This window comes from Gadus macrocephalus, chromosome 7, assembly GCF_031168955.1.
Source record: "Gadus macrocephalus chromosome 7, ASM3116895v1".
NCBI lineage: Eukaryota > Metazoa > Chordata > Actinopteri > Gadiformes > Gadidae > Gadus > Gadus macrocephalus.
The window spans coordinates 13155379-13170836 of record NC_082388.1 but is presented as its reverse complement, the minus strand read 5'-3'; the positions used below and the strand labels follow the sequence as shown (position 1 = coordinate 13170836).

The 15458-nt window shown below is 47.8% G+C and overlaps 1 protein-coding gene across 4 annotated transcripts; it reads left to right on the top strand.

The window, feature by feature from the left end:
• The first annotated feature begins 494 nt into the window (after window positions 1–494).
• tcerg1b (transcription elongation regulator 1b (CA150)) lies at window positions 495–15313 on the top strand. Of its 4 annotated transcripts, XM_060055677.1 has the most exons (21): window positions 495–598; window positions 1186–1405; window positions 2069–2221; window positions 2606–2885; window positions 3164–3391; window positions 4391–4450; window positions 5331–5528; window positions 5815–5918; window positions 6097–6185; window positions 6552–6712; window positions 8233–8314; window positions 8452–8587; window positions 8796–8885; window positions 10044–10162; window positions 10332–10482; window positions 10609–10773; window positions 11683–11865; window positions 12187–12399; window positions 12975–13058; window positions 14229–14329; window positions 14578–15313. In XM_060055677.1, exons 1-21 carry the CDS (start codon window positions 552–554, stop codon window positions 14777–14779), a joined length of 3066 nt encoding a protein of 1021 aa, XP_059911660.1. In that variant the 5' UTR covers window positions 495–551; the 3' UTR covers window positions 14780–15313. The 4 variants fall into 4 exon arrangements, with proteins under 4 accessions (XP_059911660.1, XP_059911661.1, XP_059911663.1 ...); XM_060055678.1 differs by lacking the exon at window positions 4391–4450; XM_060055680.1 differs by lacking the exons at window positions 495–598; window positions 1186–1405 and adding an exon at window positions 1839–1974.
• The last annotated feature ends 145 nt before the right edge of the window (window positions 15314–15458 follow it).

Sequence of the window (15458 nt, the reverse complement as noted above, 5' to 3'; positions counted from 1 at the left end):
AAAAGTGTTCTTAAATGGTTGTAAGTGCACTGTAATTAAATTCATGTTTTGAGGCCCCTAGACGTACTACAGGTGTAGTGAATGTACACTTGCATTAAAGTAGACTTGGTATGACATACTTGTATTTAACTTTAGTCTAGAACTGAACATGCATCTGTGTGCAGCATCATTGTGTGAGCATGGTGTTTTGTTTGAGTATTGAGTAGCCTAATTATATTGTTGATATAGAAACACTCAGTCGAACTATGGGACACAAATCATATGCAAAATGTAAGAAGACAAACAAAAAAATCCAAAAAAAATACAGAGAAAGACAGACACACAGAGACACGAGGTTTAATAAATACACAATCGTGCAAACAAAGACATCATGGTTTACGGTCTGTGGATCGGACTCGGGATTGAACAGAAATCTATGAGTGACAGGATCATCATCCAATCAGAACCGCAAGCGTTTGCTTCTGTAATGTGATTGACACGATACGTGGCGAATAATACTTGCGGATATACGTTAGGGGCGTTTCCAGGAAGAGTTGTTACATTTTCCTGTAATGGCGGACCAGACAGACAGCGAAACTATCGGGTTCAACGATAACAGGTAAGCATTGTGGCAATAACGTTATACATAGCAATGCAATGTAAAAAATCGAGTCCAAATGTGAAAGAGCTGTTCGATGTTTGATATTGCGGGGTTGCAATGCGCTCTAGCAAGCCTCGCTGTTGCTTTGGAGGGGAGCACGTTAGCCAAATAGCGGTTTAGCTAGCAGCAGGATGTCCAAGTCGCTGGTCATTCATCACCTTATCAGAGGCACATGCTGAACACAGAGGGTCACACCATCTATGAGGAGATCTACTTCATCACAATGATGTGGGCTACTGCGAATATATCGGAATACTGCTTTAATGGCTCTTAGCGACTTGTGTGATCTATATATGCTGGCAAGATTATATTGGGCGATCGACCAGTCAGCCAGCATGCAGGGCTGTATCGAAGTGGCTTTGAGTGGAAGCAGTCTAGTGTTTTGGTTCTTACAAAGTTAAGCTAGTAAATATGTACCATTTTATTGTATAGTGGGCTTATACAGCGAACTGGATCGAACCGTTCAGACGTTATCAAAGCAGCAACGTTGGTGGGGTTTAAACTGGTGCCATCTAACCGTAGTGTGGTGATGTTTTGGTCTGCAGAATGGCGCAGCAGCCCGTGCGGTTTCGCGGCCCTGCGCCCGTCCAATCCCCGGTGCTGCGCGGCCCCCCTCCGCTCCTCAGACCGCCGCCCCCTCCTTTCGGAATGATGCGAGGACCGCCGCCACGGCCTCCGTTTGGACGGCCGCCCTTTGACCCAAACATGCCACCGATCCCGCCACCTGGAGGCATGCCACCGCCGATAGGACCTCCTCACCTACAGGTGAGCCGTAGAAGTATAACATTCCTAAAGCTATGTTCAGATGGAGGGAGCGTAATGCCATGACAAACTGTAGCATACTGATACTTTGATGTGTGACCGCATGAAATGTACATTATCTACTGCCCTAAATTGCGTTATAGCGCAGTCCTTCTCAAAAGGCGGCTCTAAACCACTAACTGGGAATAACTGGCCCAGTTTCATAGATAAAAAAATGTACTGGATGGATAAGCAAGCAAGCTATTTTACCATTGATTTATTTGTTCATACAATGTTTTGTTTCCAAATACAAGTGGCAGTTTAGAAATTGATATAAAAAGTGATGCATTCTACCGTTGAACTGTAATAATGTTTGGTTGAGTTGGAGCTGGTGGAACTCCCTCCTGTGCTAGAGCTATGACCTCATTCAAGAGTGTGCTTTAAAATCTATATCGACCAGTAGTGCATCTGGCAGAGGACCATGGATCTGAGTGTCGAAGGAAATTGATTCTGGAGGATGTAGTCCTTGTAGCATTAATGACACCATAACAGTGGCTCTCTGAGTAAGAGTGAACGCTGAATGGAGGTATGATGTGAGTAAAATAGTTTCATAATGGCCTCTGAATTTCGCTAGTGTTGGTTTGACCCGAAAATGCTCCTCACCGGCCTCTTCCCCTTCTGCCCCAGCGACCTCCGTTCCTGCCTCCACCCATCGGCAGCATGCCTCCGCCTCCAGGGATGCTGTTCCCCCCCGGGATGCCCCCCGTCTCAGCCGCCGTAGCGCCGGGCATGACCCCGACCGAGGAGATCTGGGTGGAGAACAAGACGCCAGAGGGGAAGGTAGGCTTGGGATGGGATGAGGCCAGTAAGGTGCTGGTAAACACTGGATCTCTTGACAGTATTGAGATGGTCCGAAGATGCTTTCACAAAATGTACCTTCGCATAGGGACAATTACTACATTTGAAAACGTGCCTCACTAGTTTTTATCTTTTCCACATTCTCATTTGTTAGACTACATGTAAGAATTAACCGGGTTGGCAATGTTCCAAAGCTGTGCATTGATTTTAACCTGAGGACATGTAGTCAGTAGTTCTACTGGTCCCTGTCAAAAATGCAGAGTGGTCCTATTATTGAAAAGGAAGACCCACCTTGGATGGTTCTGCCTCACTTTGGTTTCATGCCCGAGTGTAGTACCTGACTCCCCATGTGTGGTTCTTCTCCAGGCCTATTACTACAACGCAAGGACCAGGGAATCTGCATGGAGTAAACCAGAAGGGGTCAAGATCATCCAACAGTCAGAGCTCAACCCTATGCTGGGGACGGCTGGCCCTTCTGTGACCGTGGGGGGAGCCGTACCCGCCAGCTCAGCCAACGTCAACACTACAGCCAGCACAGTCGTAGTATCGGCCTCCTCCCCTGGCCAGGCCCCCTCCCCGACGCCCTCTCGCACGCTGGCCTCTAGTCCAGATCCCAGCAACTCTTCCCCTTCTGTGTCCATGGCAGGTCAGCCTCAGCCGCCTGCAAGGCACACGCACACACGCATAGGCACACTCGCGCGCCCGTGCCATATTATTCATATTAACAGTTTTTGGTCTTATCATGAGGTTTTGGCTTGCATGTAATAGACTGATCAACCCTAATGCAACCAAATGATCAGACGACATTTAGCATTGAGTAATAGTGTTAATGTTATATCAGCCAGCTCTTAGCGTGACCTTGAAACTAATTTTTTTTCTTCTTTTTTTTTTCTTTTTCTTATATAATCGGGTCCTTCCTTACAGACCTAGCCCATGTTGCAAAAGTGACCTCGGGTATGGGAGCGTCTCCCGTCACCGTGGTGACTGTTACCACAGTGCCATCGCCGGTCACGGCAGTGCAGACCATGACCATGATTCCCACAGCCCTCACTCACAGTGTGGCCCAGTCCAGCTCCAACATGCCTTCCTTCCCCCCAGTGATGGTGCCCCCCTTCAGAGTGCCTTTGCCCGGCATGCACATCCCGCTGCCAGGTAAGGAATCACGAGTCTTCGTGGCCCCTTTCAGAAGTTATTATTATTTTAGTATACTTGTCTGTCTTTTTTCTTCCCCTCAGAATTTTACAAGTACTACCTACCTACTGCTCGGGGTATTCCAATGTACCCCCCGTTTAAACTTTGAGATTCGAGCTGTAAACCAGGCTGCAATCTGGTTTAAATGGGGTAAAGGAGGTGTTGAGTAGGGTGCACCCTGAAGCCCCATCGGTCTTCCTTCAGACCTCAGACTCTTCTGCAAGTGCATTCCAATTAAAGAATAAGACACGATATACAGGAATTATGTTAAACATTAATCATACAAACCAGGAAGCAATGATCACAGGAGAACAAATTCTTCACAAAGAGGGGTGGGCTTATTTCATGTTGGTTCTAACAAGAGACTGTCTAGCAGTATTGTGGTAGGATCTAGGCACGGTGTTAAGGCATGGCGCCTTAACTCCATAACCCCGTTTACTATGCAGTTGATTGGTGTGATTGTTACGCATTACAAGACAAGGATGCAAAACGAACAAGGGTTAGGGGTAGGGTTAGGTCTCATCTTGCAGACCAGGGTAATGTTGGAAAATATACTGGATATTCAGTAATAAAAGTACTTGAACGAGGACAAACGGGTCCATCCGTGGTGGTAGAAGAGGGGTCAGCTGGTAAGCACAAACAATGGCGGGTCATATGGCTATATAGCACCGGTAACTTAAACCTAATGCCAGGTAAAACTGAAAAACGTTTTTAGCTTCTTTTTTTTCTTTTTTTTACCACAAATTGGTGTATAATCTATGTTGAACTGGCAAATTGACTTGGAGAATTCTGTGTCACGTACATTTGTTGTGAATGAGTGTATAATCCTGTGTCTTTTTTTGTGTGGGAGCCTGTGCCCCCACCCACTGAGTTCCCCTAACCGGGCGCCCAGTGGGTGCTCCACGTGAGCCCGTGTTCTGTGTTCAACCCGATGCCTGCTTGTGTGCGTTGTTCTTGCAGGTGTAGCAATGATGCAGATAGTAGGCTCGCCCTATGTAAAGGCAGGCCACGGCGCCAACGGTAAACACCCTCCTCCTCCTCCTCCCAGCACTAGATGCATGGTAGTGAATGGTTGTGATGACCGGGGGGGTCCAGAAGGCCGCCAACAGGGTGGTGCTGAAGGCTGGGATTCTGATGTAGGGCGACTGGTTCCCTTGGGGCTGAACTTCTGAGACCAAATGGTTACGGAGTTTACTATTTATACTGATCTATGATGTTGCGTTTATGGCTATTCACCGATTTGTAGTCCATGTAGACGCACAGAAGTGCTCATGTGAATGACACTGAGACGAGGGCCATCAAACACTGAAACTTCATTCTTAGTGCTGGTACATCTGAGCGGGAAAGTAGTAGTAATGCTATTTGACTACACTAACGAAAAGATATGATGAATAATAATAATGGTATAACTAAATACTGATGTGTGACCGCACAACAAGGAATAATGTTGACTTTTTGGACAGAGTACTGTGTCACTGGTTGGGTATGTGGATGAAAGGCCTACTGTACACCCAGAGTAGGACTGTGACCGGGCAAACCCAGGTCACTGGGCCTGATCAGGGGTTTGCAACAGGCTAAGCAGCATCTATTCAGTGTAGGACTATGGGATAAATGTTGCGTGTTTGTCTAGTGTGTGTGTGTGTGTGTACTGTTTGTATTGAAACTGCAAGATTCCTCTGCACACATGGACCTGTTGCTTTTTTTTTAAACTGATAGCACACAAGGTAGATCATCAGGGTATAAATTGGGATCCTGTTCCAGACATATTAAATAACTGGAGGTGTTTTATGCATTTGAGTTCCTTCAAAGTGGATCAGCATATGTTGTCAGTGGGATTGATGACGGCCGACTAACCGAGTGCTCCCTCAAGCCCCCTGTCTTCCCTCCTTTCTGCTTTCAGGGATGATTCCTGGCATGCCCCCCTCAATGGTCCCCATGATGCACCCCCAGCTGGCGATGACGGCAGGGCCCGGCTCGCTGGCGGGCCTGCAGCTGCCCGAGTGGTCCGAGTACAAAACGGTGGACGGGAAGACCTACTACTACAACAACCGCACCCTGGAGTCCACCTGGGAGAAGCCCCAGGCCTTGCTGGAGAAAGGTGCGGGCCAGCCCCACTGACGGGTCTTAAGTGATGAGGCCCGTTAAGTGAGCGCAAATCCATCCAGCATCGATCTGGGTTTCTGAAATGCTGTGAATGTACTGCTGCCACCTTGACTCAATTCGTCCCTCCCCCCCCCCCTCCAAACAGCCTTGTACAAACCCATGAAGGAAGTACAAATGAGATGCATACATGGAGTCCCTTTTGCAACAGGCAATCACTGCATTTTAAGGTCAAGAAAATGGTAATCATTGTTGGCCCTTTGCTATTCCCTCCCGGTACCCAGAGAGGGAACTGGAGAAGGCCAAGGAGCGCCTGGCCCAAGTGGAGGCAGAGGCCATGGAGATGGAGGAGGAGGAGAATAAGGCAGCCGCCGACAACGAGAAAGAGGTAGGAAGGGGCGATCGGCACCTCTTTCCCCTCGCAGGGTCCTTGAGGAAAACACCATTGGATTGGCCACCGCATGAACGTCTTTCTTGTGGCCTGATGGATGCACTTTATTTTGTGTGCATCTTCTCTTTAAAAGTGTTCTGAAGAAGGATACAATTTGTTTGCTTGTCTATCGCAGGAGCTTAAAGAGGAGGAGATGACGGAAGAAGAGAAGGCTGCCCAGAAAGCTAAACCTGTAGCAACGAACCCTATCCCTGGAACTCCCTGGTACATGCACTCCCTCAAATACCTACTTACTAGGGGTGTCCCAATCACAAGTTTCTAATATGGGGAGGGTCTAACACGATGACTACAGCGCAGCGCCCTTTGAGAGCACAGTTAATGCGTTTTCATCCTCAACTAAACGACTGCTGCTGCTGCTGACCTTTTTCATTTTCTCTACCGACCGGTGATAATTTGGCGTCGGAATGACAGACGTGGTCCGCAGTGTCCATTTTTAATTGATTGATTCTCGATAAAGTCCCCCCAAGTACTAGTTTGTTTCAATCCGTCCCAAACTGTGCACACAGAGCCATGCATGGTATCACGCATGCACACACGCGGCTGACCTGTCTGGTCCGTATCTCCCACCAGGTGCGTGGTCTGGACGGGAGACGACCGGGTGTTCTTCTATAACCCTACCACGCGTCTCTCAATGTGGGACCGGCCCGAGGAGCTGGTTGGCCGGGCGGACGTGGACAAGAACATTCAGGAACCGCCACACAAAAGAGGACTGGAAGACAGCAGAAAGACAGGTAGCGGGAACACCCCACAGAAAGCCTCTTCTGTGTGAAGGCGCTCCGCAAGGTGCGTGTGTAGATGGCCCAGTGGAGGGTGCTGTTGGTACGGAGTCATATGCAGCCTGTGGCCACGGCCCGTTCGGTTCACCGGGCTACGCACACGCGGTCCACCGCATCGTCCCTCAAGCTACATGCTTGAGGGACTTGACGTTGCCAATGCAATGGCTCCAAATCAAAATCACTTTACGCGCACCACGGTAACTGAATATTCAGTTATAAAAGTACTGAATAATGGTGTGTTCGAGGTGCCTCGTACACGACCCGCACGAGTTTCAAAGTGGTAGGCATGCCCCCTTTTGATCTTAATATCTCGGGATTCTGAGAGTGCACCAAGTTCAGGCAGTGAGTTCTACGAGCCAGGAAAATGCGTCACAAGAGCAACTAGTGCGGGTGGTGTGCGATGCATCTCGAACACCCGATTAAACATGGTTTCTACCACTTTGTTCTGTGTCGGCTCACAGGCGGGGCATGACTCCCAGGAAGTATGCTGCAGCATTAACGCGGTTTCAGACGATGCCATACCCCCCGTATATCTGATCAGACACACATCACTAGGGATCCTCCATATATCTGATCAGACACATCACTAGGGATCCATCTATCTGATCAGACACATCCCTAGGGATCCTCCATATATCTGATCAGACACATCACTAGGGATCCTCCATCTATCTGATCAGACACATCCCTAGGGATCCTCCATCTCTCTAATCAGACACATCCCTAGGGATCCTCCATCTATCTGATCAGACACATCCCTAGGGATCCTCCATATATCTGATCAGACACATCCCTAGGGATCCATCTATCTGATCAGACACATCCCTAGGGATCCATCTATCTGATCAGACACATCCCTAGGGATCCTCCATATATCTGATCAGACACATCACTAGGGATCCTCCATCTCTCTGATCAGACACATCACTAGGGATCCTCCATCTCTCTGATCAGACACATCACTAGGGATCCTCCATCTCTCTGATCAGACACATCACTAAGGATCCTCCATCTATCTGATCAGACACATCCCTAGGGATCCATCTATCTGATCAGACACATCCCTAGGGATCCATCTATCTGAGCAGACACATCCCTAGGGATCCATCTATCTGATCAGACACATCCCTAGTGATCCTCCATATATCTGATCAGACACATCCCTAGGGATCCATCTATCTGATCAGACACATCCCTAGGGATCCATCTATCTGATCAGACACATCCCTAGGGATCCATCTATCTGATCAGACACATCCCTAGGGATCCATCTATCTGATCAGACACATCCCTAGGGATCCATCTATCTGATCAGACACATCACTAGGGATCCCCTCCGCAGCACTGGGGTTTAATGCCTTATTGAAAAAGAAATGCCTTCTATGTTGCTCAGGGGTTGTGGACGTTATTTTGATGTTATTTCGTTCGACTTTCAACGACTTTGAACAAGCTTTTCCCTCTTTTGTCCCAAACAGCCCTTATTAAGGCAGAACCAGAGTCCTCCGCACCTGCTGAGGACAATCAGGAGGAGGAGCCAATCAAAGCCAAGAAAAGGAAGTATGTGGTCCCCTATGGTGATGTTTCATGCCTTCATCAGACTATTTCTACTTCCCAACTTAATCTTGGTGATATTCTCCCAATTTCTGAATCGTCCTCTGCCCTCTTTTGACCTGTGTGACCTTTGACCCAAACAGGAAAGAGGAGGTCAAGGAGGTTGAGACAGAAAAGGAAGCGGCGATGGAGCTGGAGCTGAGGGCGGCCCGTGAGAGGGCCATAGTGCCCCTAGAGGCGCGGATGACCCAGTTCAAAGACATGCTGCTGGAGAGAGGGGTAATATGTCCCCATAGTTAGACTGGTATTCATGGGTCTAATGACATGCTTTTGGAAAGAGGGGTAACATGTCCCAATAGTCAGACAGTATTCATGCATTTGAGACTTTATCTTCTTGCAAAGACACTGGTTTGTATTTTCCGTCATATACTCTGTTATTGTTTGGGTCCATTTCTAAGCAAAAAATGTTGCCTGTCTTTCCTTCCAGGTATCTGCTTTCTCCACCTGGGACAAAGAACTACATAAAATAGTCTTTGATCCTCGATATCTGCTGCTCAACCCCAAGGAGCGGAAACAGGTGCGTACTTATTCTTCTTTCATTCTTGGTGCTTTTATTATTGCTGTGACGTCATGGATTAAAGTTCTCCGTCGCTACGACGGATTTCCGTCATTTGGAGTTCACAGAGGCCACTTCACATCTCCGATAACGTCGGGACAAATTTACAAACAGGCGTCATTTGGATAAACTAATCGCATATTAAGGATCTAAATAGGTACTTTCTCGCATAAAAAAATATTAAAACTTAAGAAAGTGATGTATTAACAGCACTGAAGCGAGAATTAAAACAGCTTTTAGCAGCTTTACCGCTACCGCTGCCGCGAAATGCATTCTGGGAAACTTGCATACTGTATACTGCGGTGCAGTCGGTCTGCTGTATACTGCATACTGAATCCCACATTCAGTATGCAGTATACAGTACATACTGCGCAGTATGTAGTCGGCAGTACGGTAGTATGCAGTTTCGAACATGGACATAATACACGCGTGTATTATGTCGTCATACGTCAACGCCGGTAAAATTGTCAAATTATATAGTGAGTATTTAAAAGGTCTACCGTTAAAATTGACTGAAAACACAAGCATTTTAATGTACATCCCGATTATATTTTAAATATATATTAAATATATTATATACAAATGTATATATATACACACCATTTTCGCGCCACATCTTACGTCTCTTTGTTGTGTTAGTGTTGAGTGTCAGAGCGAAAGTTAAGCTAGTATGAACTCCCTTATAATGATTGACGGCTCTGATGTATCGGATATTGATAAAACACAAAAAAATAAATGGAGATGGGCATGGCTGACGGAAACGGGGAACGATGGCAAGCCTTACGGTTCATGGTGCAAAAAAATATGAGACAAGCTTTGCAAAAAAAAAATCTTAGTCTAATTGAAAAGACAACAAAAAAATTGCAATAGATGTAAAACAGTATTGGTCGAGCATTTAAACGTGATGGCTGCATTTGGTGCTGACGTCTTATACATTTGTATTTCTTAAGCAGGTGTCAAGTAACCTAACCTGGAACATGTTTCACACACTGCACGTGACTTGGCTGTAGCGCGAATAAAATTTCAGTCAGAAGAATTTTTTTCACTTTAATCCCTGTGTGACGTGCAACGAATTGGAGGAGGGTGGTTTCTTCAGCTGTAGCTGTTTGTCCTTGGCAGGTGTTTGATATATATGTAAAGACAAGAGCTGAGGAGGAGAGGAAGGAGAAGAAGAATAAGCTGATGCAGGCCAAAGATGAATTCAGGAAGCTGATGGAGGAGTCCAAGCTCACTCCAAGGTAAACTCCACAGAATATCGTGGAACCGATGCTCTTGAAGGTTCTCCAAACTCCATGATCACACCGTGCCAATCTGAAATCCATATCAAGGGAAGATGTAGGGACCCTCCACTTCCCAAGTGGAAACAAATCGACGTCCACATTTCTTCTGTTTTTGTTCGTTTTACAGAACAACGTTTAGTGAGTTCGGGGTGAGACACGGCAGAGATCCCAGATTTAAGAGCATCGAGAAGATGAAGGACCGAGAGACCATCTTCACGGAGTTCATGACGTCTCTGAGGAAGAGGGAGAAGGAGGACTCCAAAACCAGGGGGGAGAAGGTAACGCTGGCACACCACCCGTAGTGCATTCTCTTTCCACAACCTTGAACCAACATGGTGTTTAATATGGATCTTTATTCTGGTCCAGGGATCATGACCTCATGGTGGTGTGGTTTGTGTCTCCAGGTGAAGATAGACTTCTTCGAGCTGATGGCAGAGCACCACATAGAGGCAGGTCCTCGCTGGAGTAAGGTGAAGGACCGGCTTGAGACAGACCCCCGCTACAAAGCCGTGGAGAGCTCCGCCCTCAGAGAAGAACTGTTCAAGCAGTACATTGATAAGCAGGCCAAGGTGAGGCCCATTGGTCTGTCTGTTGTTTGTGCATGAAGCAACAGATAATGTATATTTGAGTTTTGGTTAAAAACATTTTATCATTTATAATGCCCTCTTTTGTCACCTCGTTATATGGTGGTTTTACACTTTATATTTTTATTATAAAGTCAAAGTGAACAACGGCTTCGCCTCATTCAGCCGCAAATGACTAGTGCAGTTATTAGGGATCGAGCGATATGGATTTTTTAGGGCAGATACCAAATTCTTTTCCTCAGCCTTAGCCGTTAACCGCTACCAATTTTTTTGAGCCGATATTTGGAGCCAATAATAGCCTGGAAATCCAGATTTCTCGCGAGAGCACAATTTGAATTTGCTCAGCTAGTCACTGTGGGAACGAGCAATATATACAGCGTTGCTGTTTTACCGACCGGATACGGCAAGAGTCTTATCTATTGGTTAGCTCCACTGGTCTGGATACGTCACCCCTTGTATTCTTCTGATTGGTCGTAGTGTTATCTCATGTGTGTTATCCAGTGATATTTTCAAATGCATGCTTGGTGCCGCCCCTCGAGTTGGGCCATTATCATTACTCGTTGCCAGACCCTACAGCTTTCTAGATGTGGGTCTGGATTTCCAGGCTAAGCCTCCCTCAATTTACATCATAAAAATGACAATAACAAATGTTACAATGTCTCAATTTAAAAAAAAATGAACATTTATTGAACTGTCTGTAAATCACGGCCAAAAAATAAATACTAATAATCGGCCGATACTGAAAAAAAGATCGGCCGATACCGCTACACGTAAAATACGCAATACGATCGATCACTAGCAGTTACAATGGAGGCTGCCTGAGCAAGCTGCCCCCTAGTGGTGAGGCATGACTGAATGCAGCTTTTAACGGTGAGGTGGGTCCTTCCCTGGCAGAGTGTGGACATCGACAAGGAGCGGGAGATGGAGCGTCACGCGCGTATTGAGGCCAGTCTTCGGGAGCGGGAGCGGGAGGTGCAGAAGGCTCGCTCGGAGCAGACCAAGGAGATCGACAGAGAGAGGGAGCAGCACAAGAGAGAGGAGGCCATCCAGCACTTCAAAGCCCTCATGTCTGACATGGTGAGGAGCTCCTCCTGTTCACTCTGGTGTTGATTAACCTCGGGCAATTTTGAAACATGGCCTTGTTTCCCCACTTAGGGTTAGACGACTCTTTCAGTCGCTTGACTGGACTCATTAAACATGGTCGAGGTTTGGAGACAATGTTCACATTCATGCCATGAAGACCCTAGTCCGACCTCAATGGTTATGATCTGATTTAGAACTAGCACAGAACACATCTTGTAGGGTAGTGTGCAGTGATCCGGGGTTGGCACGAACCCGTCACATAGTGTTTAAGTGAATGCGTATTTGGGGGACTGAGAGCCTGGTCGGACTGTGCAGGTGCGCTCCTCGGACGCAGCCTGGTCAGACACGCGGCGGAACCTCCGCAAGGACCACCGCTGGGAGTCAGCGTCGCTGCTGGAGCGGGAGGAGAAGGAGAAGCTGTTCAACGAGCACGTGGAGGCGCTGGCCAAGAAGAAGAAGGAGCACTTCCGCCAGCTGTTGGATGAGACCAGCATGGTGAGGACGGCTGCAGAGAAAGGATCCTCACAGGTACATTGTGTGTGGGGGCTTGGGATGTATAAACCTGTGATACTTTGTCTGTCATTTTATTTTTGCGCCTCACAGGCGAGAAAGGAATGACTATTCTTGTCTTTCATTAATTGAGTATTGTGTTCAGGTATTTTTGAAGGTAATGAATAAGTCCAAAACAAAGCTATTGCTTATTGTTGTAGAGGCTTGATATGTCCGTCCCCTAAAGTCCAGTGGCTGCCCCACGTAGGTGGAGCGGGTGGCGTTCTATCAAACATGCCGGCATTGGTGAAAGGAATTGATCAGCTCAATTCCAAACCATTTGGAACCAGTTCTCAGCCTGTACTTGGTCTCCCATACCTATTTATCATAGGATACGTTCGTATCCTGGTTGACAAAACGGAATGTTTTCCTGGAGTATAAAGGGGATTCAGTCCCAGCCCGTACATTCCTGAGGGACTCATGAAGAACACAGGAACCCTCTTGAGGGGACTCGGCATGTGTTCACACCGTATGCACCTTTTTAACGTCGCTCTTCAGAGGAGTGGTAGGCTAGGCATGCGTGTGGTCGTTCTAACGGGTCATGTTGTTTCTAGATAACCCTGACCACAACGTGGAAGGAGGTGAAGAAGATCATCAAAGAAGATCCTCGCTGTATCAAGTTCTCCTCCAGTGACCGGGTAAGAACACCAAGAACCAAACTGACAGAACACAGAACCACCCTGACTCAACCCTCCTACTGAACACAGAACCACCTGACTCAACTCTCCTACTGAACACAGAACCACCTGACTCAACCCTCCTACTGAACACAGAACCACCTGACTGAACATTGAACCACCTGACTCAACCCTCCTACTGAACACAGAACCACCTGACTGAACATTGAACCACCCTGACTCAACCCTCCTACTGAACACAGAACCACCTGACTCAACCCTCCTACTGAACACAGAACCACCTGACTGAACATTGAACCACCCTGACTCAACCCTCCTACTGAACACAGAACCACCTGACTGAACACAGAACCACCTGACTCAACCCTCCTACTGAACACAGAACCACCTGACTGAACATTGAACCACCCTGACTCAACCCTCCTACTGAACACAGAACCACCTGACTCAACCCTCCTACTGAACACAGAACCACCTGACTGAACATTGAACCACCCTGACTCAACCCTCCTACTGAACACAGAACCACCTGACTGAACATTGAACCACCCTGACTCAACCCTCCTACTGAACATAGAACCACCTGACTGAACATTGAACCACCCGACTCAACCCTCCTACTGAACACAGAACCACCTGACTGAAGAGTCTGAGTCTTAACTAGGCAGACCCATGCTGAAGCTAGCGGCTCATGAGTTTGGTGGAGTGGCTATGGAGGGAGGCCTGGAGTAAGGGGGGAGGGAGGCCTGGAGTAAGGGGGGAGGGAGGCCTGGAGTAAGGGGGGAGGGAGGCCTGGAGTAAGGGGGGAGGGAGGCCTGGAGTAAGGGGGGAGGGAGGCCTGGAGTAATTTTGATTAGGTTCGAGATGGTTACGTTTAGGTGCTGGTTTGGAAATGGTCACATTTAGATATGAGGTCAGTGGTGGTTCGGTTTAGGTCAGTGGTGGTTAGATTCATGTAAAAGGTTAGTTCAGGGTTTACTTGGCTCAGTTAGTGTGTAACAAAAAGGTAAGTGTAGTTCTCCCCCCTCCCTTACCGATAATCTGAGCATGAGCTGTACCAACCTGGGGTCTGACCAAGAACTCAAGCCCCAAACCAACATGAGGATCTGTCTATTGGTCCAGCTGGTTTCTACCAGCCTCTTCATGTCTTGTGTTCTTGCTAACTTGTAGAAGCGACAGCGAGAGTTTGAGGACTACATCAAAGACAAGTACATCACGGCCAAAGCAGACTTCAGGACCCTCCTGAAGGAGACAAAGTTCATCACCTACAGGTGAGGATGCACCACATTCTCTCCCCCTCTGCCCGTTGGCTCCCACACATTCGGTCAAAGGTCATGGACATCAATGCTCTTAGCAGGTGGAAAAAATGTAATGATGGCCCATCAGTTTCCCCGTCATGTGATGCACGTGTCCTACGATGTCACGAGTTCCTTCGAGGGGCGTTGCACGCGTTGTCCTTGATGACTCTGGCGTGCTTGACTCGTACAAATGTAAAGTGAGGTGCCCCCCCCCCCCGCAGGTCGAGGAAGCTGATCCAGGAGTCGGAGCAGCACCTGAAAGACGTGGAGAAGGTCCTCCAGAACGATAAGCGCTACCTGGTGCTGGAGTGCGTACCGGACGAGCGCCGGAAGCTCATCATGTTCTACATCGAAGACCTGGACCGGCGTGGACCTCCTCCCCCCCCGACCGCATCTGAGCCCACCAGGCGCTCCACCAAGTGACCCGCCTGACCGCCATGCTGCCCCCTGTCCCCCCCCCGTCCCGGCCAGAGCATGTGACCACCACCCCCGCCCCCCCGCCCCCCGCCCCAGCAGGGCCGCTGGGCTTCCTGAGCAGTGTTATGGCTGGACAGGGATTTTTATTGCTTAGACATGTTCCATAGAGATGTACTGTTGAAGTCTCTGTGTTATGTCGCCTTGTAGCCCTCGTTTAAAATAATAAAGAAGAAAAAAAGCTCTCTTGGGTGAAACTACGGCAGGGACGTGAGGGTCCACGGTTCTGGGGACCTCGAACTCCTGCACTCTGAGTATTGGAGGAGCAGCGCGGGGCTGAGGCTGCAGCACATGGCCTCAGAGAGGTGTAAGATAGCTGATGTAAATGATGGAGTGTATGTGTGCGTCTGGGGCTCGGAGCCCTGCTGCCCCACTGGGCCGGTCATTGTGTCAGTGGCTGTGTGAATGTTTGTTTCTGCTCAGTGGGTAATGCTGATGTTGCAGCAGTTTCTGTTGGATCAAATAAAGGCATATTCCGCTGTTTTTTTTTTTTCCAATTACTTCTTTTTTTTCACTGTTAATTCTATCTTTCATCTATATATTATAACAGTTATAATGTTGCTAAACAGAATATTGAATGTTCCAGATAAAAGCTGCGATTTTAATTGTCGGAAGGTACCCTGGACCT

Bases quoted from the DNA above. Each gene is read 5' to 3' on its own strand.
- tcerg1b (XM_060055677.1), top strand. From the start codon at position 552: ATGGCGGACCAGACAGACAGCGAAACTATCGGGTTCAACGATAACAG. The intron at 1,406-2,068 runs GTGAGCCGTAGA...CTTCTGCCCCAG, and splicing joins TAGGACCTCCTCACCTACAG to CGACCTCCGTTCCTGCCTCC. The intron at 8,315-8,451 runs GTATGTGGTCCC...TGACCCAAACAG, and splicing joins ATCAAAGCCAAGAAAAGGAA to GAAAGAGGAGGTCAAGGAGG.